Source organism: Manis javanica, chromosome 13 (assembly GCF_040802235.1).
Source record: "Manis javanica isolate MJ-LG chromosome 13, MJ_LKY, whole genome shotgun sequence".
Taxonomy (NCBI): domain Eukaryota; kingdom Metazoa; phylum Chordata; class Mammalia; order Pholidota; family Manidae; genus Manis; species Manis javanica.
This window is the reverse complement of record NC_133168.1, coordinates 27,936,444-27,964,237: the sequence shown is the minus strand read 5'-3', so window position 1 is coordinate 27,964,237 and position 27,794 is coordinate 27,936,444. Positions and strand designations below refer to the sequence as shown.

Sequence of the window (27,794 nt, the reverse complement as noted above, 5' to 3'; positions counted from 1 at the left end):
GGCTCCTGCAGGTATCTGGCCAGATAGGCTGAGTGAGGGCAAGAAAAATGGGGCCTGCCAGCCCCTCCTCTCCCTTAGAAAACTTCTGCAGTTCCCTGCCCTTCTGGTACACATTCCAATGTTAATCAGTAAGTCTCCTTCCTATGTAACCCAGGCTCTTTTTAAACTCCCCTTTCCATGCTGGGCCTCAGACCAGTCAGCACAGCACACTGGCCCTCCAGGAGTAGAGGCTTGGCCTCTACCCGCAGTTAGGCCCTGCTAATTCTGAAAGACAGACGTTTCAGGAGCTTGTTTCCGCGGTGCAGGTCCCCAGGGCCTGTCACGCTGGTGTGGGCCTCTAGGCCCCGGCTCCTCCACTTGAGGGCTACGTGGCAGGAGGAGGTTTGTGTCCTGACAGTGTTACTGCACCTTGTACCTTTCTTGACGGGGCCTCCACTTTTTCATTGGCTATGGAAGGTTTGTTCTGCCAGTTTCATGTCATTCTCAGAGTGAGTGTTATTACATATAGCTGCTCCCACAGTGTGTTTGTGAGGTGAGGCAATCACAGAAACTCCCTGTTCCTCCATCTTCCCAGAACCCTGCTCCACATGCTGTTTTATTGTTGCATCTCCTGACAGCCTCTCTCAGCAGCCGTCAGAAGAACTAGATGAGTAGGTGACCTGGATTCATGGACGTGAAATAATGAAAGCGATATGCAGTTTCTTCACTGAACACAAGATGGCAAAGTATTCATAGTACTTGTAAAAATGGATCTGCTTTTAAATACAGTGAAATATGCCATGACTTTACTATATGAATGCACTTTTCATTGGTGTATAGTGAAATAAATAGGAATGCTACAGTATGGTGGCATGATACTTGGCACATACATAATAGGCATTAAATAAATTTTTGTTGAATGAAAGTAATGTGGGGCTTTGGAGTAAAATCTCTTTGAATATTAAAACAAAAATTATTTTTAAATCTAATTACAAAAATGCCACTTTTACTTACAGCTCTTAAATTCTAAAAGTTATTGAGGACCCCAAGGTTTGTTTATGATGATTATAACTATTTATGTTTACCTTTGAGAAATTAAAGTTAAGGAACTTAAAGAATATTTTGAAAGTAATTTTAAAATAAGAATAAGCTCACTGTATCATAAATAATACATTTTTTTACAAGAAACTATATACAACAAAGTGGATAGGTGGCATCATTTTACATTTTGACAAATATCTTCAATGTGTGGCTTAACAGATGACGATTGCATTCTAATGTCACCTCTGTTAAATCTGACTTCAAGAATGAGATTTTTTTTAAAAGGCAGATTTCTATAATGTTTGGCCTTGGATCACCAAAAGAGCCTTGAGCTTTCCTAGGAATCTCTGGGTCATGATCTGAGACTCTGATATGAACTAGAACAAAGAAAAATAAAAAATGGTTAGTGGATTTCTGGCCTGAACCATGGGCGTGTAGTTCACTCCTTATCAGTGTGCTATAGGGGTTCATGTGTATGGTTACCTAACCTAGAAAATAGTGAGAGCCTCATTTGGGAAATAGATTAATAGGTATAGTGTCGCTTAAATCTAATGTCATTGGGCTCTCAAAATGGGGTTGAGATTAAATTGGAGCATTCTACAACCCAGTTCTGAATTCAGTTATTTGAGATGTGGTGTGATTCAAGTTCTATATTCAAGTTCTAAGGCTTTTCCTCTCTCTCAGGAGCTGGAGTAGGGATGAAAAAAGAGCTCTTTGAAATCAGAACCTTCTCACATTGCTGGTGAGAATGGAAAATAGTCTGACAGTTCCTCAAAAGTTAAACATGGATTGCTATGTGACCCAACAAACTCACTCCTCAGTATATACTTGAAAGAAATAAAAACCATATGTCCACACAAAAACATGTAAATGGATGTTCATAGCAGCATAGCAGCATTACTTCATAATAGTCAGAAAGAAGAAACAACCTAAATGTCCATGAACTGAAGAATGGATAAACAAATTGTGTTATCTCCACATGTGGAATATTATTCCGCCTAAAAAGGAATGAAGTACTGATAAGTGCTACAGCCTGAATGAACCTTGAAAGTGTAGTAAGTGAAAGAAGGCAAACACAAAAGACCACACACTGTATAATTTCATTTATATAAAATTCCCAGAATATGCAAGTCTAAAGAGACAGTGGCTACCTAAATTAGGGCGAAGGAGGATGGAAGGAATGCTCTTTGAAGAATGTTTCTGCATATCGTTAAATTGTAGTATCTGTTATGTTGTCAATGTCCCAAAATAGGGATTCATGATTTTTCACAATATCAACATAAAAAACCCAAAGGGAGTTTCTCTCTTTAAAGAACTAGTGGCCTCCTTTTGTTGTTGCTTTTTAACACTTCTTAAGGTCAGATAATGAAATGATTGTTACTAATGTCTCTCTTGGCCTTAGCTTCTAGGTAGTTGAGGACTGCATGTAATGCTTGTTCATAGTAACACTGTTAGGTAGGTTAGGCAACTGGTATATATTTGCTTTTCTTTTACATGTATTGTGGGATTTTTAAGTTTTTACACATAAACTTACACAAATTTGAAGTTGAGTATTTTATTGTAAGAAGCCTAGTCTTTATCAGTAGTAGTTGGGGTTTTACTTACAACAAATATAAAAAGTATACATGAAAAGCTAGAGGAGGTGTTTGCCAAGAGGAAGAGTTCTTTCCGTGTGATGTGGCAACATTAGTTTTCAGATATAAAAATGATATTGTTCCTTGAACTAAGTTTGTGAAACAAGCAGTGTGTGAGCTTCTAGACCGTGGTACTGCTCAAGCAGCTGCAGGGTGATAGTCTGTCTGCAGATCCTGTAAATGTGATCTAGATGACAGCTAGCTAAAAATTGCCTTTAGAATTCTCTGAGTCTTAAGACTATCATTCTGTGACTGAATTGGCACTATAAGTTTCTGATAATACAAAGCACTAAGTGGTAATTTTAAAGTGGGTAATTTTTATTCTGAGAAGTTATTTGAGAACTCATAGTTCCAAATATATAACAGAAGAGAGGTAATTTACTGTAAAAATACTAGAACATGTCCTTCTAGTACATTGTCTAAACTCAGGGTAGCTGTTGTTCTGAATGTGTGCATTCAGTTGCACTATAGCTCTGCCAGGATGAATTAGCTATAAACTTTATCCCTGGATATTGCTAGGGCATTTAGTAAATTTAAATATTATTTAAACATTAGAGTATATGTTCCTAATTCAACTGTTGTATTTTAATTTTAATAAGTTGCTCTTCTTTTTTTAACTGTTTTTTGGTTTCATTAAGATATAATTGCCATAACACTGTATAATTTTAGGGGTTACAACATTCTGATTTGGCATATATATATATAGTGAAATTAAGTTGCTCTTCTTAACAGTACTCAGTAAACCCCTTTCTTGTATCTACTCCTGGTAAGAATTTAAAAAACAAGTACAAAACAAAAATAAAGTATAGCATAAAGGAGGGGATGGATGGAAAGATAAAGAGATGGATAGACAGACAGACAGACAGACAGACAGACAGACAGACAGACAGACAGACAGACAGGTAGGTAGGTAGATAGATGAGATATCCTCCCTAAATCTGCCTCTGCCACTGAAGGTCACTGATGTAAACGATCTAAAAGTACTAGCTCGGTTGTGCCCAGAAAATCTTGGTCACAGTCCAGTTTTGCACCATTTAGGATTGATGTTTCATGAATCTCTTCCTGCCCCTATTTTTCTTAATGTCAGTGTTAGGATTTAGGTTTTGCAGAATTTATGAATAGCTTAGCATAAATTGAGATTATGCCTTTGGGTCCATAAATACTATTTACTTATATTTCATGGGCCATCCGTTGTGTAAATTCTGCCTCACCTGAGCAGTTAGAGCTATAGAAAGAAGTTAATTGTATCATTACAAAATTTAGAATGTTATAAAATTAGTTTGAAAGAACCAGGTGGTAAGAACTCAGGGAGGCTAGAAGCTTGTGCATGAGAGATTATTGTCTAAAAGCCATGTACAATACAAACAGCATATAATAAAGAATGAAGGAAAAGGGTAAAATTAGGTTCTTTGCATTTGTTTTCTTCTGACACATTGAGGAGTCCAAGTTTTAGTTGTTAGGAAATACTTTTGAAAAGGAAAGAAGGGAAGAGAAAAGGGAGAGGAAAGAACAGCATCTGGACCAGAGGAAATTCATCAGTTGCATTTTGAGGCTGGATTTAAGGCTCATAATTAGCGAATTACTGACACTGCCAAAGTGTAGCTGAATTTAACATTTTTGGGGCTGAGGTACTAACAGTCTTAATTCCTTATACCGAGAGATTTTATAGTCATTCCTAGTTTTGTCCATTTTAAGAGGATGAGAAGTTCTTCAGGACCCAAGTGATTCTAGTCTGTCAGAAAGGAAAGTAAGATCATGAGAGGGTCAGGGTCTATCTAAAGGGCTGGGAGGCAGCAAAGAACACATGTGAGACATGTCAGGATTTGTATGCTGATCATGGATAGGTATTAATCTGTTTCTCTACCTATTTAGATCTACCTGTTTATCTTCTTGCTAGTTGATGAAACATGAAATTATATCACAGGTTAGTTGGTCATGTGTTGTAGATTTCATATTCTTGTGAAACTCTAGAACTCTAGTCAAGGTTTGGTTATAGAGAAAATTTGGAATTCTTTTGTTTGGAAGACAGTCTCTGTTTTAAAAAGCCTACTGCGAATAACTCTAATCCTAATCAGTACCTCTGACATTTGTGGTCCATGGATTTTGGAACATTTAACAATAGGAAAAATTCCTTCTGTAGTTGATGGGGAAGGGTGTTGGGGGGTGGTGAAAAGAGGGAGACTCCACTAGCTTTTTTTTCCTCCAGACTTATTTGGAGGTCTGCGAAAGAGAGATTTTCTGAATATACTTCTTTTTATTGCCTAAATTACCTTTAAGCAATATTATAAAGAAGTCTGGATTGGTTGGTTATTTTCTAAAAATAAACTGGTGGGTCTGAAATCCAACCTTTTCTTTCCTTCCAAGACTGTTATATGGGATGAACCTTTTAAGTCATCTGAGGCTATTTAATGGCAAACATCATGTAAAGAGGGAATAGTCCTGGATATAAGAAAACCAGCTGTTCTCATTGCACTATTGAGGTAACTTAGGGCTGAATTTGTCTACTATCTAGAGTTTTCAAGTAAAGGACTAAAAAGGGGCAACTCCTGTCCTTGGAAGGGTGCACTCCTTGAGCTATTCTCATTTGTTGTGCCCTCTTTCTTAAATGTTAAAGATATAGTTAAATATATGAACAGAAGAAATAAATATTTAGGGAAGATAAGATAATTATTAAGATCCAAACAATAATCTTTGCTGTTTGGGAAAGTGCAGAGAAGAATTGTTCTTGCTTTCATAGAAAATGCCTAAGCAGCCCAGTCACCATTCCCCAGCTTTGCTGAGATGATCAGACACATGGATGAAAGCTTGTTTCTTTTTCATCAGATCCGGCTAGCAGGACTTGTTCTACTAAAATTTTAGAGGTGGTTTCAAATCTGTGAACTAAGATGAACTAATGAGAGTAGAGGATGATAGAGTGGAAATATTAGAGAGAGAGAACATTTAAAAATTATATACAGTGTTTTATTTATTTGCATTGGGAGGCTGTTCTCTATAGGTCTTTTGCATATCTGCACATCTGCAAACAGGGGCAAGACTATCTTTATTCTCGACAGTCCTTTCAGGGATGTTTGCTAGTGAACAACCTTGGATGGTACAGCTAGTACCTCCCTTTATAGCAAAGGCCAGGTTTGTTTGCTGTTCATTATATTTCAGATAATTGTGACCTCCAGAACAAAGAGCAGACATACTTATGGCTCATTATAAAAGACTCCAGTTTTCTAAGCTCAGTTCTCTCCTGTAATGCATTACATTGATTGTACTGGTATTGTTTGGCCCTCTTCACAAAGCTCTGTGGGAACTGGGGTTAAGGGAACTGATGCAAATGCTGATGGTCTACCTACTGCTATTGATGTGAATACTAGTCTGTCTTTTGTCTCTGACCTCAGAGTCTCATGTTTTCTGCTTAGATCCCTGAAACTGGCAAGCTAACTTAGCTTACAAGTATGTTGAGACCTCAGACCTTTAATATTCTTAATACTTCAAAAGAATAATGATTTGTTAAATAGGATGTATTTGGAAAACTTTATTGCAACTTACATTTCTAGTTTGTACAGTTTATAAGTTCATTTAGGGTATTATTTCTCCTTGCTTTGATATAGGGTTTGTTTATAATGTCAGCCCATACATGGAGTATCATCCGGGTGGAGAAGATGAACTAATGAGAGCAGCAGGATCAGATGGTACTGACCTTTTTGATCAGGTAAGATGCTGAAAGTAATCTTAGTATTACAGTAGAAGGATGTTCTTACATTTAGCAGGGTGACAGTTTAGAAAAAAATAAAATGGTTGCATAAATTTCACATGTGTTGGCTTGAATTTTGAAGTGTGTGGCAAGATGCTCATATGTAACAACTATTCATTTAATTTGCCTTTGACTTGTTCTCCTAAAATTTTAGAGGTGGTTTCAAATCTATGGCTAGGAGTCTATTCTTAAGTGCTTGCTATTTCTTGTGTTGGTAAATTTTTATTCATTTTGATCAATTTTGATGATGATGATTAATTTACAGGAGACAGTAAGAATTACAAGAAAAAACAAATCACTTAGCTTCTTTGCTCTTAGTTTTCTTTCATTTGGGGATCATTATATAATCAGTCTGTCTTGCTGTACTGAATCTACATATCATATAGATAGTTAGATGATCAATGAAACGAAAACTTACTTTTCTTAGAATGATACCAGAGATTATGTGTATGTCAAAAGATAATTAAAACAGTTTTCTCCTTATATTAATTAGAAACAAACATTAGCTCTCATACTATTTAAAAGCCATATAGAATATATTAGCTACCATCAATTGGTTGAAATGTTATTTTGAAACAGCAATCTTGAGAATAATAGAAATTTACCTATATGTCACAACTGTACCAAAGGGTTTCAACTCCAGGCAAGTTCACTCTGGATTTGGTGAGACCAAATAGCAGCAGAATGTTGGGGGTAAAAGGGCTTATACCAAATTTCAGTTCTTGATATAGCAGGTCAAATGCTAGAATCATGTCCACATCTGACAGGTCTGCAATCTGCCTCTGCCCCTGCACACAGCACATGTGGAGGTCTTTATACAGCAACACAAACAATAATGGCTCATTACCAACACATATGTAAGCATGTGCCTACACAGTAGGCCAATTATTACATTCCTGCATGTGTACATTGGGCATGTAGATTAGGGTCAGATGAGCATCCTGTCCATAGGAACTTCCATTTTCTCTACTCCACCCCTCTAGGATTCTCACCTCACAATCTATACACCCTCACTCTTCCATGATGGTCCCTGTGTGATAAAGCTAGAATATTGTAACCAGATTCCACAATAGCAATAGAGGTCACAACAACATACTAGGATACAGATAACAACAGAACTATGATGATAGACGGTGTCCTCAAACCTGAGGAGATTGATTGCCACAAAGTGGTTATTCCAGTTGTATTCAAACCAGGTCTGCTCAGATGAGTTCATGCCTCACATTTTCCCCAGGAAACTGGTAGCAGAAGTGGTAGCGAGCTCCATGCACACCCAGCAAGCAGATGTGTTGGCCGTTTTTGCTAGGGTGTGTGCCCAGTCCACAAAGACATTAGAGGAGATTAAACTTAAGGGTGATAAGATACATGTTTTAATGACACCAAGATAGGCATATCTTGTCCATCAGGTAAGGATGCATGCAAGAGAGTGGTCCTGTGATAAGACTGTAGCAGGAAGGAGGTCCCATCTGGGTCTAGTATACCTATACCTTTACCGCTTTCTCTGTGGGGGTTACAGGGGTCTGTGTATAGTGCTGCTGGAGGTACATGCACTGGCTATAAGAACATGATGAAACTGGGAAGGGAGGGATAAGAGCGGGAAGAAGAGAAAGGGAGCATTATGATTAGGATGTATAGTGTTGGGGGGGCACGGGGAGGGCTGTGCCACACAGAGAAGACAGGTAGTGATTTTACAGCATCTTACTATTTTGATGGACAGTGACTGTGAACGGGGATGTAGGGGGGACTTGGTGAAGTGGGGAGCCTAGTAAACATAATGTCCTTCATGTAATTGTAGATTAATGATACCAAAAAAAAAATCAGGAAATTTCCTATAAAAAAAAAAAAGAATAAAAAGAATATAATGAAACTCCCTGGTAAGATGCTCTTACCTTCCTGCTCATGATCTTTGGGGGCCATTCTGCTGTTATTCCAGAAATACACAGGAGGCCAGGCTCCAGACCTTGTCCCTAAGGTTCCAGGAAGGCCAGCCATCGCTGGTCCATATATTGAAACATCCAAGGCTATGTCCACTGACAGGAGTCTATGGGTTTATTTTATTGTAGTCGGTGCTGGCAGCAAGATATTCTGATGGCCAAACCCCAACTTCAACAATTCCTCCTTAGTTTGTATTTGCAGTTGTATAGGGGAGGCAGCAATGTGTGCTAGCATGTCTATAGGCCTTAATGCCCCCTTCTGAGGCTCCTCATTCAAACGTTGTAGCACTGTCCATAAGTGGACTGACCATAGACTATTAGTATCTGATTTCAGGCTGGATTTTAACAAAGCATTGTACCTCTCTATCATGCCTGCCCCAGTAGGACTATATGGTACATGAAACTTCCATTTTATCTCTAATTATTACACCCATTCTTGTAGTGTGTGTCCAGTAAAGTGGGTAACTTGATCTCTTGCAATTACCTGTGGTCAGCCATAGGCTGCAAAGAGATGCTCTAGACCTTTTTTGGTCATTTGCTGGTCTGCACAATGTGCAGGAAAAGCAACCAGAACTGTGGGTGGGTATTATAGTAACTGTGCCCACACAAGTCATGGCATATCAGTACCCTTCTGATATGGGCAGAGGCCCAATATAGTAGTCTATTTGCCACCTGATAAAGGGTATCACCCACTTAGCTATTGTCCCAGGTTGCTGTGGTACTCGGTATAAGTCCCTTTTAGAGCATACAATGTACTCCTGCCATTTTCTGCTGACTTCTTCAAAGGTTAAAGGCAGGCCCCACTGATGGGCCATAGCCCACATTGTCTTCTGCTCCTCATGCCACAAACACTGATGTAACTAACCATTGGGCCATAGCAGAGGCAGGCTTTCCTTCTAGCCAGTGTACCTGGGCCAATTCATCTGCTTCATCATTTCTTGGGGATGCCAGCAGCAAATGGCCAGTCACATGATATGCTGTAACCAACCAGTTGGCATGATACCATGTTGTACACAGAGTCAAGTATCACTAGACAGCCCAGCTGTCAGTGCAAAACAACTCGTGGGGATGGCTCCTGGGTGATCACGAGTCATACTGCCTGAACTGAGCCCATTGGCTGCTCTTCCCCTCACTGTCTTCCATCTATATTGTCTCAGTCTTAGGATGGAAAGTTACGGCCCTCCATCTGGAGGCTGCCCATGGCTGGAGCCATCTGTATACCATGCATGTTCAGATATAGGGGCTCTTCCTTCCCAGTAAGGGTTCTCTGCTACTAAAGGCTGTAAAGCAAATTATTTCTGCCTTTCGCTGGTATATGTCACTGGCCTTAGTGGCCATTGGAGTTCTCCATTCAAGAGGCTAGTAGAGAGGGTGCTATGCCACTGTAGGTGTGTGCCCACTTGGCCAATGTAGACATCTGTGCCATGCCACTCTGTGGTTTTTGGGTCCAATCTCATACCCACCCCGTGCTGGGATAGGTGGTTATTACTTTCATTGGGGCTGTTCTGATAATGGCTCCATAGCCAGCAAGGACTGGTTCATGGCAGCCAATTGTTATTCTCTTAAGGTGTACCATACCTCTTTGCCATTTTAGAGTTGTGACCAGAATACAGTAGGTTGGGGAGTTCGTTCAAGCTGCTGCCAGAAACCCCATCCATAACTGTCTTTGGTCACATGGACATCCAGCTCAAAGGGCTTTAATGGGTCTATCACAGGGCCTGCATGGCCTTGTCCACCCATTTTTGCAGCAGTAAAAGCAGATGCACATGTCTCATCCTAGTGCCACCCGATGCCCTTTGGTACCAAACAGTATAAGGGCTTGAGAATTTGTGCCAAGTGCTGGATAAACACTGTCAAGTAGCCTAAAAGACCCAAAACTCCTGCAGCAGTGTCACAGTTGGCTTGGACTTTATCTGTGACTGCTTCTGGGATAACTTTGGTTCTGCCTAACCAGACAACCCCCAAGAATTTGGCTGACAAATGCTGTTCACGGCCCATCCTTTCACCTGTAGATATTGTAACAGTCTAGGTGTTGCACATTCTAGATCTGTAGGAGAATCAGAAGTAAGCATAACATCATCAATATAAGGGTAAAGCTGCACTGTTGGCAGCTTGTCCCATACTGCCAAGTCCTGGGCTACAAGTCCATGACAGGTGGTGAATTGTGGAGGTACCCCTGTGGAAGGATGGTGAAAGTCCACTGTTGTCCTTCCCATATGAAGGCAAACTGTTCCTGACTTTCCTGTGGTATATCAATAGAAAAGGAGGCATTAGCAAGATCTACAACATAATGATACGTCCCTAGTTCCTGACTGAGGGTATCTGTGAGGGCTGTAATAGAGGGAATGGCAGCATGCAGAGGGGGTGTGACTTTATTCAGTTCTCTGTAATCCACAGACATACACTAGGAGCCATGTGACTTTTTCACTGGCCATACTGGGGAATTAAAAGGGATATGGGTGAGCTCTATAATACCCACCCTCACCAGTTCTTTTAGGGTTTCTCCAATTTCTTTATTCCCTCCAGACAGTTTGTATTGTTTGGTATTAATCATCTCCTGAGGCACTGGCAGGCTACAGGCGGGTGCTTACCATGTCCCCTCAGAACTACCTCTACCGCATGTATTCTCAGCCTGAGCACATGTGCAGTGGCCTCTAACTGTAGGTCCTGCAGGATATCTATCACAAAAATATAATCAGGGATGGGAGAGATATGCACAGTAGACTCTCTATTACCAATGGGATTTGGGCTTGTTTCACTCTGATAGCCTTACCCAGTATCCATCAATAACAGTAGGGCTCCTGGGAAACTACACAGAGTTGCCATAGATGTGTGTTCATTCAGCTTCTGTGTTGTACATTCACTGGGGACCAATGAATTGATATTTCAATGTGTGGCCTCTGGTTCCCACCTGGTCCCTCTAGGTGGGTGCCTCAACCCTCCCCTCAGTAAAACTGTATCGCCCAGTTGGTTTCCTGCACAGGTCCAGGTGAGGGGCAAGAATGGCTCCTAAGGTCCCAAAGAGGGATAGGGGAACCATTTGCAGCTCTGTATCCCTCATCCCCCAAGTAAACAGCTCCTTGTCTGGGCCATGATTTACTGGGTTATAAATGGCCTTCATGCCCAACTACTATAACACCTGGTGGAGCTTGGCAAACATCTCCCATCCAGCAGGGGAAGATGGTAAATCACACTGATAAAGCCATTTAGTGCAAAGAGCAGCCATGAGCCATTGAAAAGTGAATTGTTCTCTTGATTTGGTGTGCATTATGCAGTTGCTGCCAAGAAGGCACCAAGAATGCCAACTTTCACATCTCTGATCCAGACAGGAGGATACTATCCATTCCTGGCACAGGAGCCAGGCTGATAATGGAGTCCGAGGGTTTCTGCCAAAAGTGGAAGCCCAAATCCACCAGCTCCACCTGTGTATAGAGGTAGAACATAGAGTGCTCCACAACCTGGGGAGGGGACTACACCTCTCTTGGAGGAACCCAGTGTTCCTCTGTCTTTATTTTCTTGACTACAACCAGGCAGGATTTCAGTAGAGGAGAGGTTGGTGCCTCCAGCATCATCTCCACCTCCTCGTCCTTCTCCGCCATATCCTCCCCCACTTCTGAGGCTGACGGCAGCTCTGTCGCCGCTCTGCTGAGTGCCTCCGCCACCACGTCCTTCACCTCCTCCACAGCTCCTCAGCACTGACACCATCTGAATTTTCAGTACATCTCTTTACCTCCTTCATAGTACCTCACAACTTGCATTCTTGTGCTGCCTCTTGTTCTTCTCACAGGAGTATGTCCTTCTCCTTCATGGCCTTTTTTTAACACTGAGAAATAGCCAACCTACTGCTCTTGCCACCATGCAGGCACTCTATTTATGAAAGGATTTTCCCTATTTTGTGGAGAGCCTCCACTACTACCTTAGGTGTCACCCCCATCTCCCCTCAGTCCTGAGGAGGGGCCCACTCCTCTAGGAGGAAAGCCTCCTTGGACCACATGCTCACTGGGGGACACCCAAATATCTCCTCTCCATTACGGACATCCTGCAGTATTTCCCCATCCATAGGTGCAGCCCACCGAACCACCCCTTCCATGAGGATAGCTTTTTCCATTTTATTAGGTGAATTCCTTTGGGGGATGGAGAGGACACATGTCACATTATCTTATTGATGCTGACAGGAAAATTCCTGACTGACTACGTTTCTGGGGGAGGTTGAAACTACAATTAGGTTAGGTATTAAGTTCCTGTTTGGTGACTTGGCCTAGCAGAAGTGACCCCATGTTGTGCCTGGGTCTTTCTTTTTAACAGTTTATATTTATTTACTCAGAAACAAAGAGAAAGATTCAGATACCAGTATTATTTGACCTGACTATTCTAGTGATTTGTAAGTCCAGGGAGAGGAAATCCCAGGGCAAAATACCTCTAAAAACCAAAATTTGTCAAAGGGAGAAATAAAGTTTAAAATCGTTTATTGCTTATAAACTGTAGTCCATGGTCTTCTCTATTCCTGCTCCAGCAGAAGGAAAACTGGCCCTCCCCCTCGCCTCTCGAGTACAGATAAACCCTCCGTTGCCCAGGTAATTACCCACTGATATGGAGATGAACTTCTCTCCACCCCTGAGGAATGATGCAAATGCACTAAAGCCATACTTCTCTCCACCTCTGAATGCCTGTTGATATGCAGATGTACTAAAGTCAGGCTAGATATTCTGGAAATATTACAATTTTACCCACAGGCCACCCCTCCAGAAATCTCACCTTACAATTAACTTATTCCCCCTCTTCCAACCAAACTAATGACATACAGCAGCAACAGCAATAAAATCATGATAATCCTCAAGCCAGAGGATTCAGCCTATGCAGATTAAGTAAAGGTACTTTACAGCACAATCTCTCACTAAGCACAAAATATGTTTCTACACTTATTTCCTCTTTCCTAACAACCATTCTAGATTACTCACAAAACTTTTACTGAACATTACACAAAGTCAGGCCTCTCTTTAAGCATTTTTTTCTTGACAAGAGCAACACAATCATGATAATTCTAAAGTCAGAGGATTCAGCTAGGTTCAAAGTCCCATGCAGATTAAGTCCAAAGCTCGTCCATTCCAGCCATCATGTGGTATCTGCAGCCAGGGGGTGCATCCAGGACACAAGGACTGTAGAAGCAAATAACCATGATTTTGGGGGGCCACTTTGCTGTTATTCCAGGAATACACAGGAGGCCAGCTTCCAGGCCTTGTCCCCAGGGTGCCAGAAGAGCCAGTCATCACCAGTCATGTGTTGAAATGTCCAGGGCCACGTCCATTTTCTTTCTAATTGCTGCACCCATCCTTGCAACACAGGTCCAGTAAAGTGGGTGTCTTGATCACTCTCAACCACCTGCGGCCGGCCATAGGCTGCAGAGAGACACTCTAGGCCCCTCTTGGTGGTTTGCTGATCTGCACAACGTGCAGGGCACTCCTTCCAGGCTTAGCTGATTTCTTCAGAGGTCAGTGGCAAGCCCCACTGACAGGCTACAGCCCACAATGTCTTTTGCCCTGTGTGCAACAAATGCTGGTATAGTAGCTATTGGGCCACATCAGAGGCAGGCTTTTCTAGCCAGCTGTAGGTAAAATTGTAATATGTCCAGAATATCTCACGTGGCTTTAGTACATCTGCATATCAATAGGCGTTCAGAGGTGGAAAGCAGTATGGCTTTAGTGCATTTGCATGTCCTCAGGGGTGGAGAGCAGTTCATCTCCATATCAGTGGATAAATACCCAGGCAGGAGGGCTTATCTGTACCTGAGAGGTGAAGGGGAGGGCCTGTTTTGCTTCTGCTGGAGCAGGAGAGAGAGTAATAATGGATTTTAAACTTTATTTCTCCCTTTGACTGAGTTTGGTTTTTAGAGGTATTTTGCCCTGGGATTTCATCTCCCCATGCTTACACCAGCGCACCTGGGCCAATGCATCTGCTTCATCATTCCCTGGGGTTGCCAAAGGCAAATGGCCAGTCACATGATGTACGGTAGGTATCTGTGCCACTCCATGGCCTTTGGGTCCATTCTCTCACCCACCCCGCGATGGGATAAGTGGTTATTACCTTGGTCAGAGCTGTTCCTGCAATGGGCTCCGTAGCCAGCAAAGCGTGGTACACAGCAGCCAGTTGCTTCTTTATCAAGGTGACCCGGATCTCTGCTCCTTTTCATAGTTGTGACCAGGCTGCTGCCAGCAGCAGGAGCTGCAGCAGTGGCAGAAGCAGTAGCCTTAGGCTTGGGCCACGGGCTGGGGTCAGTGCAGCCAGCAGCGGTGGTGACGCCTCCATGACCACATGAATGTAAACACATGTCCCTTGGCATGAGCGCCACTTCTCCCCATCATTTCTAGGGGTGGCCCTCCCAAAGGTTGCACCCATTATGACAAATTTTGGCAGTCAGAGGAATCCTGTCAACCACCGCCAGATGTAAGTCCGGGGAGAGGAAATCCTGGGGCAAAATACCTCTAAAAACTGAAATCAGTCAAAGGGAGAAATAAAGTTTAAAACCCATTTATTGCTTACAAATTGCAGTCTGGGGCCGTCTCTCTTTCCTGCTCCAGCAGAAGGAAAACCAGCCCTCCCCTCACCTCTCAGGTACAGATAAGTCCTCCTTGTCCAGGTAATCATCCATTAATATGGAGGTGAACTTCTCTCCACCCCTGAGGAAAGATGCAAATCCACTAAAGCCATACTTCTCTCCACCTCTGAATGCCTGTTGATATGCAGATGTACTAAAGCCAGGTGAGATATTCTGGAAATACTACAATTTTACCCACAGATTATATAATATTTCATTGAATACTGTATTACAGTTTTCTTTTACTGGTCTTTTATAATTAGCAAAAATATTTTGCTAATATAAATAGTACTATAATGTGTGTTCTAGTACACATCTTTGTGTATATGCAAATATTTTCTCTGGTAAATACCTGAATTACTGAGTAAAAGGGTTTCATATTTTAAGGCTTTTAATGTATATTGAGAAGCTGCCCTCCAGAAAAGTTGTTTAATTTAATTGCGCAGGCATCAAGGGAAGGAGTGAGCCTGATGGACAAGCTCAAGCCTCACCAAACGAGGTGAAGAGACCAACAGGTTCCAGTCTGACAACATTCCAGAGCCTGATCGGATAACACTCCCAACTAGAGTCCTTCCCCCAAGCTAAAGGAGTAGTGGTTACTTTCCAGTACCTGGCTAAAGGCCAATGAGAGACCCCCATGTACCCTAAGCGAGCCAATCCTCACGCCAGTGTACACCTTTGCTCTCCCTTCCCCTGCCTTCTTTAAAAACTTGCTGCCTGCCCTGCCCGGTGGGCGTGACTTCCCTGGCCTGTGACAGAAAGGCCACAGAGCCTCGCCTGGGGGTATTCAAATAAATTACCTGGCCCTTTGTTGCCTCTCTTTGCCTGCTTACTTCTGTCAGAATTTATTGGAATTTATCTTACACCTAGTAAGTCTGGCAACAAATACTATCGATTGTTTTCCTTGAAGTGACAGTCTCACTTTGTTCATTTTCAAGAAAATGTCTGTCAGTTATCCAAGTCTAAATAACCAGTTTGTTTATCAGTCATTCTTTTACATATAAACAGCCTTTCTGAAAGAAAAAGGCTTCAGTTCAGTTGCCTAAGGGTTTTTCCTTAGGGCAACTGCCTATCTTTGCAGCAGAAGTGTTTTTGAGAAGTTACTGGTCTGTCACACAGCAATTGTAAAAAAGACCTGTACTCAAGGGTTGAGATTTAAGAAAGTTAATAATTTTTCTATTTCCTGAAGGATATTCTTAAATGATCCATGACCCCTGTTGGGTCTGTGATGGTGCAGAATGTAATGATGGAATTCACTGCCTTAATTTGTGCTAAGATGCAAGCAGGTTTACCCAGCATTGCTTTTCCAACATCAGTGCAAAAGTCAACATAGTGAAAAAGGGAAATAACATCTTTATTTTGAAATTAATCGAAACCTTGCAGATATCTGACAGGGTGTTAGAACCCTCCAGAGGTCTATAGACAACACTGAGACATTGTTCTAGACAACCCCTTTGCTGCCTGCCTGTCACTCCCTTGTTGCCTAATTGAATATGCTTCTTAGTTGTTCAGAGCAGTGTAAGAATGTTCAGCTTTGCTCAGAATAAAATTAAAGCATCTTACAGTGTTAGAGTTATGTTGCTTTTCTGTTATTTATATCCCCCATCCCAGGTTCATCGTTGGGTCAATTATGAATCCATGCTGAAAGAATGCCTGGTTGGGAGAATGGCACTTAAATCTCCTGCTCCTAAAGGTAAGTGGTACCAGTGCTGAACTGGCTTTGATGTGAGACGCACATACTTTATGTGGATTTCAACAGATAGATTCAGCTAAATCTTTGTATTGTTCTCCTTTTCAATAGCCTCCTTGTCTAGACACTTTAAAGGTTTAATTTTAGTTCTTCCTTAGAATGAATCAATTACTTTACCTTAAAATTATGACATGTTTTGAGAGAATATTCATAATGTTGTTATGGGTCTCAGATCGGGCACACCAGAGCAGGAGTAAGAAAACAGGTTTTCACAGAAAAGTAGATTATAAAAAGGGAGCTTTATATTTTTTCCTTTAGTTTCTCAGAAGTTAGTAAGTGACTAGAGTCTGAGGCTAACTTTACAGAGAGCTTTGTGTCCTATTTTTTTATGTCTAAAACTGCTTCAGCCCCTCACATTGTGAGGAATAACTTTAGTTTTTGTTAGGGGGACATTTTTATTTTCCGCAGTTCTTATCCACACCGTAACAAAGAATTGGAGGGCAGAGACACAATAGTGAAGCATAGTAAAAGTTTTATTTAAAGTTACACACTTAAAGAGAGAAAAAGTGTGAGTGACCTCAGGCAGGAGACATGCCCTGAAAGGTTTAAGTTTTATTTAAAGAGAGAGAATGTGTGGGCAACCTCAGAGAGCTGCTCCCTGAAAGGTTGGGAGAAAGTTTTATTTAAGGCAAAAAGAAAGGGGAGTGTGGACTACCTCAGAGAAGAGGCATGCTGAAAGATTGGGGGTTCCCCCTTTTAAGGATTTTTCAGGAATGTGACAAAGGGCTAGGTGTGTGAACTTGTCAACTGGTCTTAAGATATTTATCTTTGATGAAAGACATTACATCTCTTCTGTTATCAGTCCTCTAGGTAATTCTGCAAAATTAACTTAACACAAGAAATGTACTGATCTGGTTGGTTCCTCTCTAGGATAGCAGCTCCCCTCTGGAAGCATATCAATCAAGACCACTTGCCCTGCCCCCAAGGTGGGCCGAGTTATTGTCTGTTTGCTAAAGAATATGTTAAGAATCTTATTTTTTAACTTCCTCGGTTTTGAAATGCAGTCTTAACTTTATGATGGAATTTTTCCTGTTTTTACTATGCTGTTTATAGCTGGGCTTGTTTGCTAAATTAATCATGATGCTTGTCTCCTGCCCAGGTTGCAAATTACTTGATAAGGGGCTGGAGGAGGAGAAAGCAGCAGAAAGGTTAAGTTAAAGAATAGCTGGGCCTATTAGCAGGCTAAAGTAAATCTTACAATGGTATGATCTAACTGACACAGTGAGGACATGGGCTGTGCTCAGACACTTTTCTTTATCTGGGGAATAGTTGGACATTCCAAGTTGCTCCTGCCTTTGGAGCTTCAACTGATTAACTTATTAACTCTGTGAATCTTTCCTGGCTCTAGTTTTAACTGGTTAAGTCTTTGAGTCCCTTTTAGTGGGCTTTACTGGCCTTACTGTCTCTCCACCCCAATCATATCTGTTTTCCTGCCTAACAGTTTTCATTAGTTTTCTGTATTCTTTTGTTAAATAGACAGATTATCTATGACACTTAGAGTTGACTTCTAGACTTGTTTTTAGAATTTAATTTTTCAATATGTAATACATTCACATGACTTAAAAATCTGAAAACAAAAATTTATACAGTGAAATTTTCCCTCTCACCTTTCTTTACCATTTGCCTTAAACTTTTCCACTTCTTGCCCCTCTACCATAGAAAACTCCTGTCCTGTTTTAAACTACTTTAAAAATACAACCCATTTCTTCCCCTTACCTTCTGACCTGAGGTTCTGTAATCTGGGTGTGCTGGAGATCACTTCTTTACCTCCAAAGCTTTTTTCATAGGAACATCCTTGGAAAAGTTTAGACATGTAATAAGAGTAGTAGGAATATGTGGCCTAATCTTTCACTATGGATGGGATCGTAGTCATTTCTTTTGAGTAACCCCTGACTTTGAAACCCAAATTAGGAATAAATTGGCTTGTTCAACCTGAGTCTTCTACTGTTTGTTAGTTCGGTGAATTTTGTCATTCAGGGTTCTTTTTACCAGAGGCCTCCACCAGCAGTATGGAAAAAGCACAGACTTACCTAAATTTGAACCTTAGCTCCATGGCCTGTTGTCTGTGCAGTCTTTGGGCCAGTTTCTATCTCTGAGCTGTACCTTTTTAACCTATACAATGATTCATAGGGGTAAGAATTAATATAAGTAAAGTTCTTTGCATGATGAATGAAATAAATGCTCAAAAAGGATTCTTTTTCTTCATGTGACCACAAAACAAATGAGCAATATGTTTATATACCAAAAGCAAACTAAGCTGAACTTCAGTGTCTGGAATTCTTCCAAACCAGTTTGCTTTTGTAAACCAATCCCCTTGTCCTCTTAATTGACTTCTAAATTAATTGGTTCACTGCCAGCAGAGGATAGAATCATAACTAAAATCTCTAAATGACTAATTTTACCCCGTCCTGAACATTTGTTGTCTTATTTATACAGTTTGGTTCTAAAGTATGTGTTATTCTGTGGTACCATTCAGGGTGATCAGAAAGCATGCCAGGCTCCTGAGGCTTCTGTTTCATAGGAGACATGAAATTAGTAAAAGGACTTCTCTGGTTTCTTTTCTTCCTCTCTGGAAATGAAAGACAGATAGTCCTCAAAATGCTTCATCAAAAACAATAAACACCATTTAAAATGAGCATATTACATTAGTTCACAAAGAAATCCCCAGATATCTCCCCAACTGTGTCCCCCACCAAAAAAGAGTCAGTAGAAGCAGCAATCCACAGTGATAAACTGAATCTGAAGCCTCTGTTTCCTCTTAGCACTTGTTCATATTCTTGGAACTCAGAGTCACACAGGAATTTTAATGGTCACATAGGGGACGGAAGACCAGATTTTGTGCCTCTAAAAGCCAGAATTGGAACTGAAATCCCTGCCTATGGCTTGGACTTTTGAAGGTCTATGTAATCAGTGAAATGGGAAAGTGTGATCACAACCAGTCCCACACACAGGTGGGCGGGTTGTGAATGGAAAGGGCTTGAGAGACCAAAAGAAAGACCCAGAGACAGTGTGCAAGGGTTTCCTGGGACTGACTTACAGCTATTCAGGAGTGGCTGGCTGGAAGAGGTTGCAGACCACTGTCATGGACAGGGAGGGAACTGCTTATATGGTGTAAGGGGACAAAAACTATGTGCATGCCAAAGAGAGTATGTGATTTATGACTATACTACATGTTTTGTTAGAAGAGATCATTCTTGTGCAACCAGTGCCCCAGAGAACTAAACCTTCAGCGGAGGGGACTGTCTTCCAGTGTGTCCATCAGTAAGGCACACCTGGATTTGGCCAGCCCCAGGCCATTTATACCACCTAGCATACCACCCAGAGGATCAGGCCATGTGGACATATGTAACAAAAGGTTACAAGCAGTCAGTGCTTATCCCCACAGAAGGCTTGGAAAAAAATCTGCCCAACAACAAAGGGAGATGTAAACGTATTTGTCTGCCTCAACCATGTTTATGAGGTGATGGAGAGGAAAGAGAAATTTCCTCTGAGAATTTTTATCTACTTCCAGCCCACATAAGAGTTGGAAATTCAAATATATTCCACCTATGTGGTTTCAGAAACTTCAAACCAGGAAGTAAAATAGTCTTTCAGTATTGGTTTTCCATACTGCTTTGTAGATGTATATATACATTTTTAATAGTGAATATACTTTTAAACCCTCCAAAATTCCCACAGGTACACATCAGACAATTATTAGTGCACAATAAAAAATTAAGTAACACATGAGAAAACAAGTCAGCAGAAAGAACAGTAGAATTTCACTTTTATGAGTTCATTATTCATTAACAATAAAAATAATTATGTTTGAAATATTTAGGAAAATAATGAATCAGTAATGAGTAAAAAACAAGAGACTGCTAAAAATAATTATGTAGAATTAAAACAAATATAACATAGCAATGAAAAATAGAGCTGGTGAAATTATAAAGTATATGGGATGAATAATCAGTTTAGACATAGTAGAAGAGTTCAGTGAACTACAAGACAGAGCATGAGAACTTATATAGAATGTGGCACAAACAAAAAGAAGAAAAATATGCAAAAAACATGGAGGATAGAATAAGATCTACCCGTGTAATCAGATTTCCAGAAGAAAGTAGTAGTGGGAATGAGGAAGAGGCAAAATCTAAAGGGAAGGGGCGGAGCCAAGATGGCAGCATGAGTAGGACAGTGGGAATCTCCTCCCAAAAACATACATATTTTTGAAAATACAACAAATACAACTATCCCTAAAAGAGAGACCAGAAGACACAGGACAGCAGTCAGACCACATCCACACCTGCGAGAACCCAGCACCTGGTGAAAGGGGTAAGATACAAGCTGCAGCCCAGCGGGACCCGAGGCCCCTCACCCCAGCTCCCGGTGGGAGGAGAGGACTTGGAGCAGTGAGGGAGAGGGAGCCCAGTACTACTAAACACCCAGCCCCAGCCATCCGCACCAGAGCGCAAACATACAGTGCATACGTGGGGTGCTGGAAACTAGGGAAGCAGGACAGTAAGACCTGTGAGCGGGTCCCGAACCCGGTGCCCCTGTGACAAAGAAAAGTGGGTGCTTTTTGAAAGACTTAAAGGGACAGGGACCCCACAGCTGGCCGGAAGTATCCCGGGTCACAGTCCAGCAGCTTGAAATTCCAGGGAACTCTGGGCGCACTAACCCCCTGGGCAACAGCTCTGAGACCCCTTACGGAGGTAAACAGCCAAACAGCCCCTTGTCCATTACCCCTCTGGGGCCCTGCCATAGCAGAGCAGCAGCCTAAGGCTGGCCACGCCCAGAGCTTCCTCCATACCAGCCTGGCAAGATACAGAGACCCAATCTACATGCAATTGCCCAACACAAGCCACTAGGGGTCGCAGTTGTCCCAGTAAAGAAAGGCCAGGAGCCAGGTGGAAAGAGTTGACTCTCCCAGCTGACAGACGCGTCAATAGGACACCACTGCACCTATCAACATGAAAAGGCAAAAAAATTTGATCCAGACAAGACTAACCCAGACAGCTTCAACATCTTCTACATCTTCCCCTGAGAAGGAACCTGGGGAGATAGATTTAACCAATCTTCCTGAAAAAGAATTCAAAACAAAAGTCATAACCATGCTGATGGACTTGCAGAGAAATGTGCAAGAACTAAGGAGGGAGAATACAGAAATAAAACAATCTCTGGAAGGACTTCAAAACAGAATGGACGAGATGCAAGAGACCATTAATGGACTAGAAAACAGAGAACAGGAACACAGAGAAGCTGATGCAGAGAGAGATAAAAGGATCTCCAGGAATGAAAGAATTTTAAGAGAACTGTGTGACCAATCAAAATGGAACAACATCCACATTATAGGGGTACCAGAAGAAGAAGAGAGAGAAAAAGGGATAGAAAGTGTCTTTGAAGAAATAATTGCTGAAAACTTCCCCAAACTAGGGGAGGAAATGGCCTCTCAGACCACAGAGGTACACAGAACTCCCATGACAAGGGATCCAAGGAGGGCAACACCAAGACACATAATAATTAAAAGGGCAAAGATCAAAGACAAGGACAAAGTATTAAAGGCAGCCAGAGAGAAAAAAAAGGTCACCTACAAAGGAAAACCCATCAGGCTGTCATCAGACTTCTCAACAGAAACCCTACAGGCCAGAAGAGAATGGCATGATATACTTAATGCAATGAAACAGAAGGGCCTCGAACGAAGAATACTGTATCCAGCATGATTACTCATTTAAATATGAAGGAGCGATTACACAATTCCCAGACAAGCAAAAGTTGAGGGAATTTGCTTCCCACAAACCACCTCTACAGGACATCTTACAGGGACTGCTCTAGATGGGAGCACCCCTAAAAAGAGCACAGAACAAAACACCCAACATATGAAGAAGGGAGGAGGAGGAATAAGAAGGGAGAGAAATAAAGAATCATCAGACCATGTTTATAATAGCTCAATAAGTGAGTTAAGTTAGACAGTAAGATAGTAAAGAAGCTAACCTTGAACCTTTGGTAACCACAGACTTAAAGCCTGCAATGGCAATAAGTACATATCTTTCAATAATCACTCTAAATGTAAATGGACTGAATGCACCAATCCAAAGGCACAGAGTAATAGAATGGATAAAAAAGCAAGACCCATCCAAATACTGCTTATAAGAGACTTACCTCAAACCGAAAGACATGCACAGACTTAAAGTCAAGGGATGGAAAAAGATGTTTCATGCAAACAACAGAGAGAAAAAAGCAGGTGTTGCAATTCTACTATCAGACAAAACGGACTTCAAAATAAAGAAAGTAACAAAAGATAAAGAAGGACATTACATAATGATAAAGGGCTCAGTCCAACAAGAGAATATAACCATTATAAACATATATGCACCCAACACAGGAGCACCAGCATATGTGAAACAAATACTAACAGAACTAAAGGAGGAAATGGAATGCAATGCATTCATTTTAGGAGACTTCAACACGCCACTCACCGAAAGGACAGATCCACCAGACAGAAAATAAGTAAGGACACAGAGGCACTGAACAACACACTACAACAGATGGACCTAACAGACATCTATAGAACTCTACATCCAAAAATAACAGAATACACATTCTTCTCAAGTGCACATGGAACATTCTCCAGAAGAGACCACATACTAGGCCACAAAAAGAGCATCAGTAAATTCCAGAAGATTGAAATCCTACCAACCAACTTTTCAGACCACAAAGGCGTAAAACTAGAAATAAACTGTACAAAGAAAGCAAAAAGGCTCACAAACACATGGAGGCTTAACAACATGCTCCTAAACAATCAATGGATCAATGACCAAATTAAAATGGAGATCCAGCAATATATGGAAACAAACGACAACAACAACACAAAGCCCCAACTACTGTGGGATACAGCAATAGCAGTCTTAAGAGGAAAGTATATAGCAATCAAGGCATATTTAAAGAAGGAAGAACAATCCCAAATGAATGGTCTAATGTCACAATTATCGAAATTGGAAAAAGAAGAACAAATGAGGCCTAAGGTCAGCAGAAGGAGGGACATAATAAAGATCAGAGAAGAAATAAATAAAATTGAGAAGAATAAAACAATAGCAAAAATCAATGAAACCAAGAGCTCGTTCTTCAAGAAAATAAACAGAATAGATAAGCCTCTAGCCAGACTTATTAAGAGGAAAAGAGAGTCAACACACATCAACAGAATCAGAAATGAGAAAGGAAAAATCATGATGAACCCCAGAGAAATACAAAGAATTACTAGAGATTACTATGAAAACCTATATGCTATCAAGCTGGGAAACCTAGGAGAAATGGACAACTTCCTAGAAAAATACAACCTTCCAAGACTGACCCAGAAAGAAACAGAAAATCTAAACAGACCAATTACCAACAATGAAATTGAAGCAGTAATCAAAAAACTACCAAAGAACAAAACCCCTGGGCTAGATGGGTTTACCTCGAAATTTTATCAGACATACAGAGGAGACATAATACCCATTCTCCTTAAAGTTTTCCAAAAAATAGAAGAGGAGGGAATACTCCCAAACTCATTCTATGAAGACAATATCACCCTAATACCAAAACCAGGCAAAGACCCCACCAAAAAAGAAAACTACAGACCAATATCCCTGATGAACATTGATGCAAAAATACTCAATAAAATATTAGCAAACCGAATTCAAAAATACGTCAAAAGGATCATACACCATGACCAAGTGGGATTCATCCCAGGGATGCAAGGATAGTACAACATTCAAAAATCCATCAACATCATCCACCACATCAAGAAAAAGAAAGACAAAAACCACATGATCATCTCCATAGATGCTGAAAAAGCATTCAACAAAATTCAACATCCATTCATGATAAAAACTCTCAACAAAATGGGTATAGAGGGCAAGTACCTCAACATAATAAAGGCCATATATGATAAACCCACAGCCAACATCGTACTGAACAGTGAGAAGCTTCTAAGATTGGGAACAAGACAGGGATGCCCACTCTCCCCACTGTTATTCAACATAGTACTGGAGGTCCTAGCCACGGCAATTAGACAAAACAAAAAAATACAAGGAATCCAGATTGATAAAGAAGAAGTGAAACTGTCACTATTTGCAGATGACATGATATTGTACATAAAAATCCCTAAAGACTCCACTCCAAAACTACTAGAGCTAATACTGGAATTCAGCAAAGATACAGGATACAGATTTAACACACAGAAATCTGTGGCTTTCCTATACACTAACAATAAACTAATAGAAAGAGAAATCAGGAAGACAATTCCATTCACAATAGCATCTAAAAGAATAAAATACCTAGAAATAAACCTAACCAAGGAAGTGAAAGACCTATACCCTGAAAACTATAAGACACTCTTAAGAGAAATTAAAGAGGTCACTAACAAATGGAAACTCATCCCATGCTCCTGGCTAGGAAGAATTAATATCGTCAAAATGACCATCTTACCCAAAGCAATATACAGATTTGATGCAATCCCTATCAAACTACCAACAGCATTCTTCAATGAACTGGAACAAATAGTTCAAAAATTCATATGGAAACACCAAAGACCCCGAATAGCTAAGGCAGTCCTGAGAAGGAAGAATAATGTGGGGTGGATCTCACTCCCCAACTTCAAGCTCTACTACAAAGCTACAGTAATCAAGACAATTTGGTACGGGCACAAGAACGGAGCCACAGACCAATTTAACAGAATAGAGACTCCAAACATTAACCCAAACATATATGGTCAACTAATATTCGATAAAGGGTCCATGGACATACAATGGGGAAATGACAATCTCTTCAACAGATGGTGCTGGCAAAACTGGACAGCTACATGTAAGAGAATGAAACTGGATCACTGTCTAACCCCATACACAAAAGTAAATTCGAAATGGATCAAAGACTTGAATGTAAGTCATGAAATCATAAAACTGTTAGAAAGAAACATAGGCAAAAATCTGTTAGACATAAACATGAGTGACCTCTTCTTGAACATATCTCCCCAAGTAAGGGAGACAAAAGCAAAAATGAACAAATGGGACTATATCAAGCTGAAAAGCTTCTGTGTAGCAAAGGACACCATCAATAGAACAAAAAGGTATCCTACAGTATGGGAGAATATATTCATAAATGACAGATCCGATAAAGTCTTGACATCCAAAATGTATAAAGAGCACACACACCTCAACAAATAAAAAGCAAATAATCCAATTAAGAAATGGGCAGAGGAGCTGAATAGACAGTTCTCTAAAGAAGAAATTCAGATGGCCAACAGACACATGAAAAGATGCTCCACATCGCTTGTCATCAGAGAAATGCAAATTAAAACCACAATGAGATATCATCTCACACCAGTAAGGATGGCTACCATCCAAAAGACAGACAACAACAAATGTTGACGAGGTTGTGGAGAAATGGGAACCCTCCTACACTGCTGGTGGGAATGTAAATTAGTTTAACCATTGTGGAAAGCAGTATGGAGGTTCCTCAAAATGCTCAAAATAGAAATACCATTTGACCCAGGAATTCCACTTCTAGGAATTTACCCCAAGAATGCAGCACTCCAGTTTGAAAAAGACAGATGCACCCCTATGTTTATCGCTGCACTATTTACAATAGCCAAGACATGTAAGCAACCTAAATGTCCATCAGTAGATGAATGGATGAAGAAGATGTGGTACATATACACAATGGAATATTACTCATCTATAAGAAAAAAACAGGTCCTACCATTTGCAACAACATGGATGGAGCTAGAGGGTATTATGCTCAGTGAAATAATCCAGGCAGAGAAAGACAAGTACCAAATGATTTCACTCATATGTGAAGTATAAGAACAAAAGAAAACTGAAGGAACAAAACAGCAGCAGAAGCACAGAACCCAACAATGGACTAACAGTTACCAAAGGGAAAGGGACGGGTGGGAAGGGAGGGATAAGGGTGGGAAAAAAGAAAGGGGCATTACGATTAACATGTATAGTATGGGGGGGCGGGGCACAGGGAGGGCTGTGCAACACAGAGAAGACGTAGTGATTTTATAGCATCATACTATGTTGATGGACAGTGACTGTGAACGGGTATGTGGGGGGGACTTGGTGAAGGGGGGAGCCTAGTAAACATAATGTCCTTCATGTAATTGTAGATTAATGGTACCAAAATAAAACTAATAAAGAAAAAAAAGTCTGAAGGGATAATAGCTGAGAATTTTACAGAATTGCGCAAAATCCTCAGATTATCATGATTTCTAATACTTTGTGTTTTTAGTTTTTATGCATTGTTTCAAACAGTTAAGCACCTGGAACCATAGATCAGGAGAATAGTTAGAAATGGAAGAGGCATCTAGAGCCATTCTAATACCTTCAGTTTAAAAGTGAAGATACTGAGGCTTATGAATTTTTGTACCTTAATTAAAGGCTACAGTTACTTAATTGGAGAAACCCACCAGTTAAAGAATTCACGAGTGCTTCCTTTTGTAAGGCAGAGAATCACCTCATTAAAGTTTCCCAGTTTTGCGTGATTTATTTCTCTTGCATATATTCTGGTGGTTCTTAAGCAGGGTTTATTTTGCTTCCCAGGGGAGCAATGTCTGGAGATAGTTTGGGTTGTCACACCTAAACAAGTATTGGCATTCTAATGGATAGAGGAGAGGTCAGTGGTGCTGCTAAATAACCTAATAAAAACCTAATAAATACCCTAAATAAAAACGTACAGGATAGACTCCCACAACAGAGAATTATCCAGCCCAAAATGTTAACTAGTGCTGAAATAGAGAAACCCTTGTGTATGAATTAGGTTTTTATTCTTAAAAAATGATGGTATTAATGGCATGTGTATGTTAAGCTGGTATGTAGCTAAGACAACTATTGGATGGGCTGGCCATCAGCTGGCCATTCAGCTTCTGTATAGTCAAAGTTCTGTCTTCTAGGATCTTCATTTTCCTCATTGGAAAATGGGGACAGTCTGGGCTCAAGTGGGTGGGCAAGACTCCGGTAGGGGAGAAGCAAGACTGTTAACTAGTGGAAAGAGAAAGAGGCAGGGTATTAAGGTGAAGTGCACTTTACTGAAGGAGCAAATTTGCTATCTCAGTCAGGGGCTGCCTTAATTTGCCTTTGCTACTGTCAGTTGGTCTGAGTGATTC

General features: G+C 40.8%; 1 protein-coding gene across 3 annotated transcripts in view; it reads left to right on the top strand.

The window, feature by feature from the left end:
* CYB5R4 (cytochrome b5 reductase 4) overlaps positions 1–27,794 on the top strand; it is a 96,146-nt gene that overhangs the window by 22,106 nt on the left and 46,246 nt on the right. For all 3 annotated transcript variants that reach the window (XM_073219393.1, XM_073219392.1, XM_037004922.2), the window contains exons 3-4: positions 6,254–6,354; positions 16,534–16,615. In XM_073219393.1, the coding sequence (XP_073075494.1) occupies positions 6,254–6,354; positions 16,534–16,615 (183 nt within the window). The remainder of the gene's footprint in view (positions 1–6,253; positions 6,355–16,533; positions 16,616–27,794) is intronic.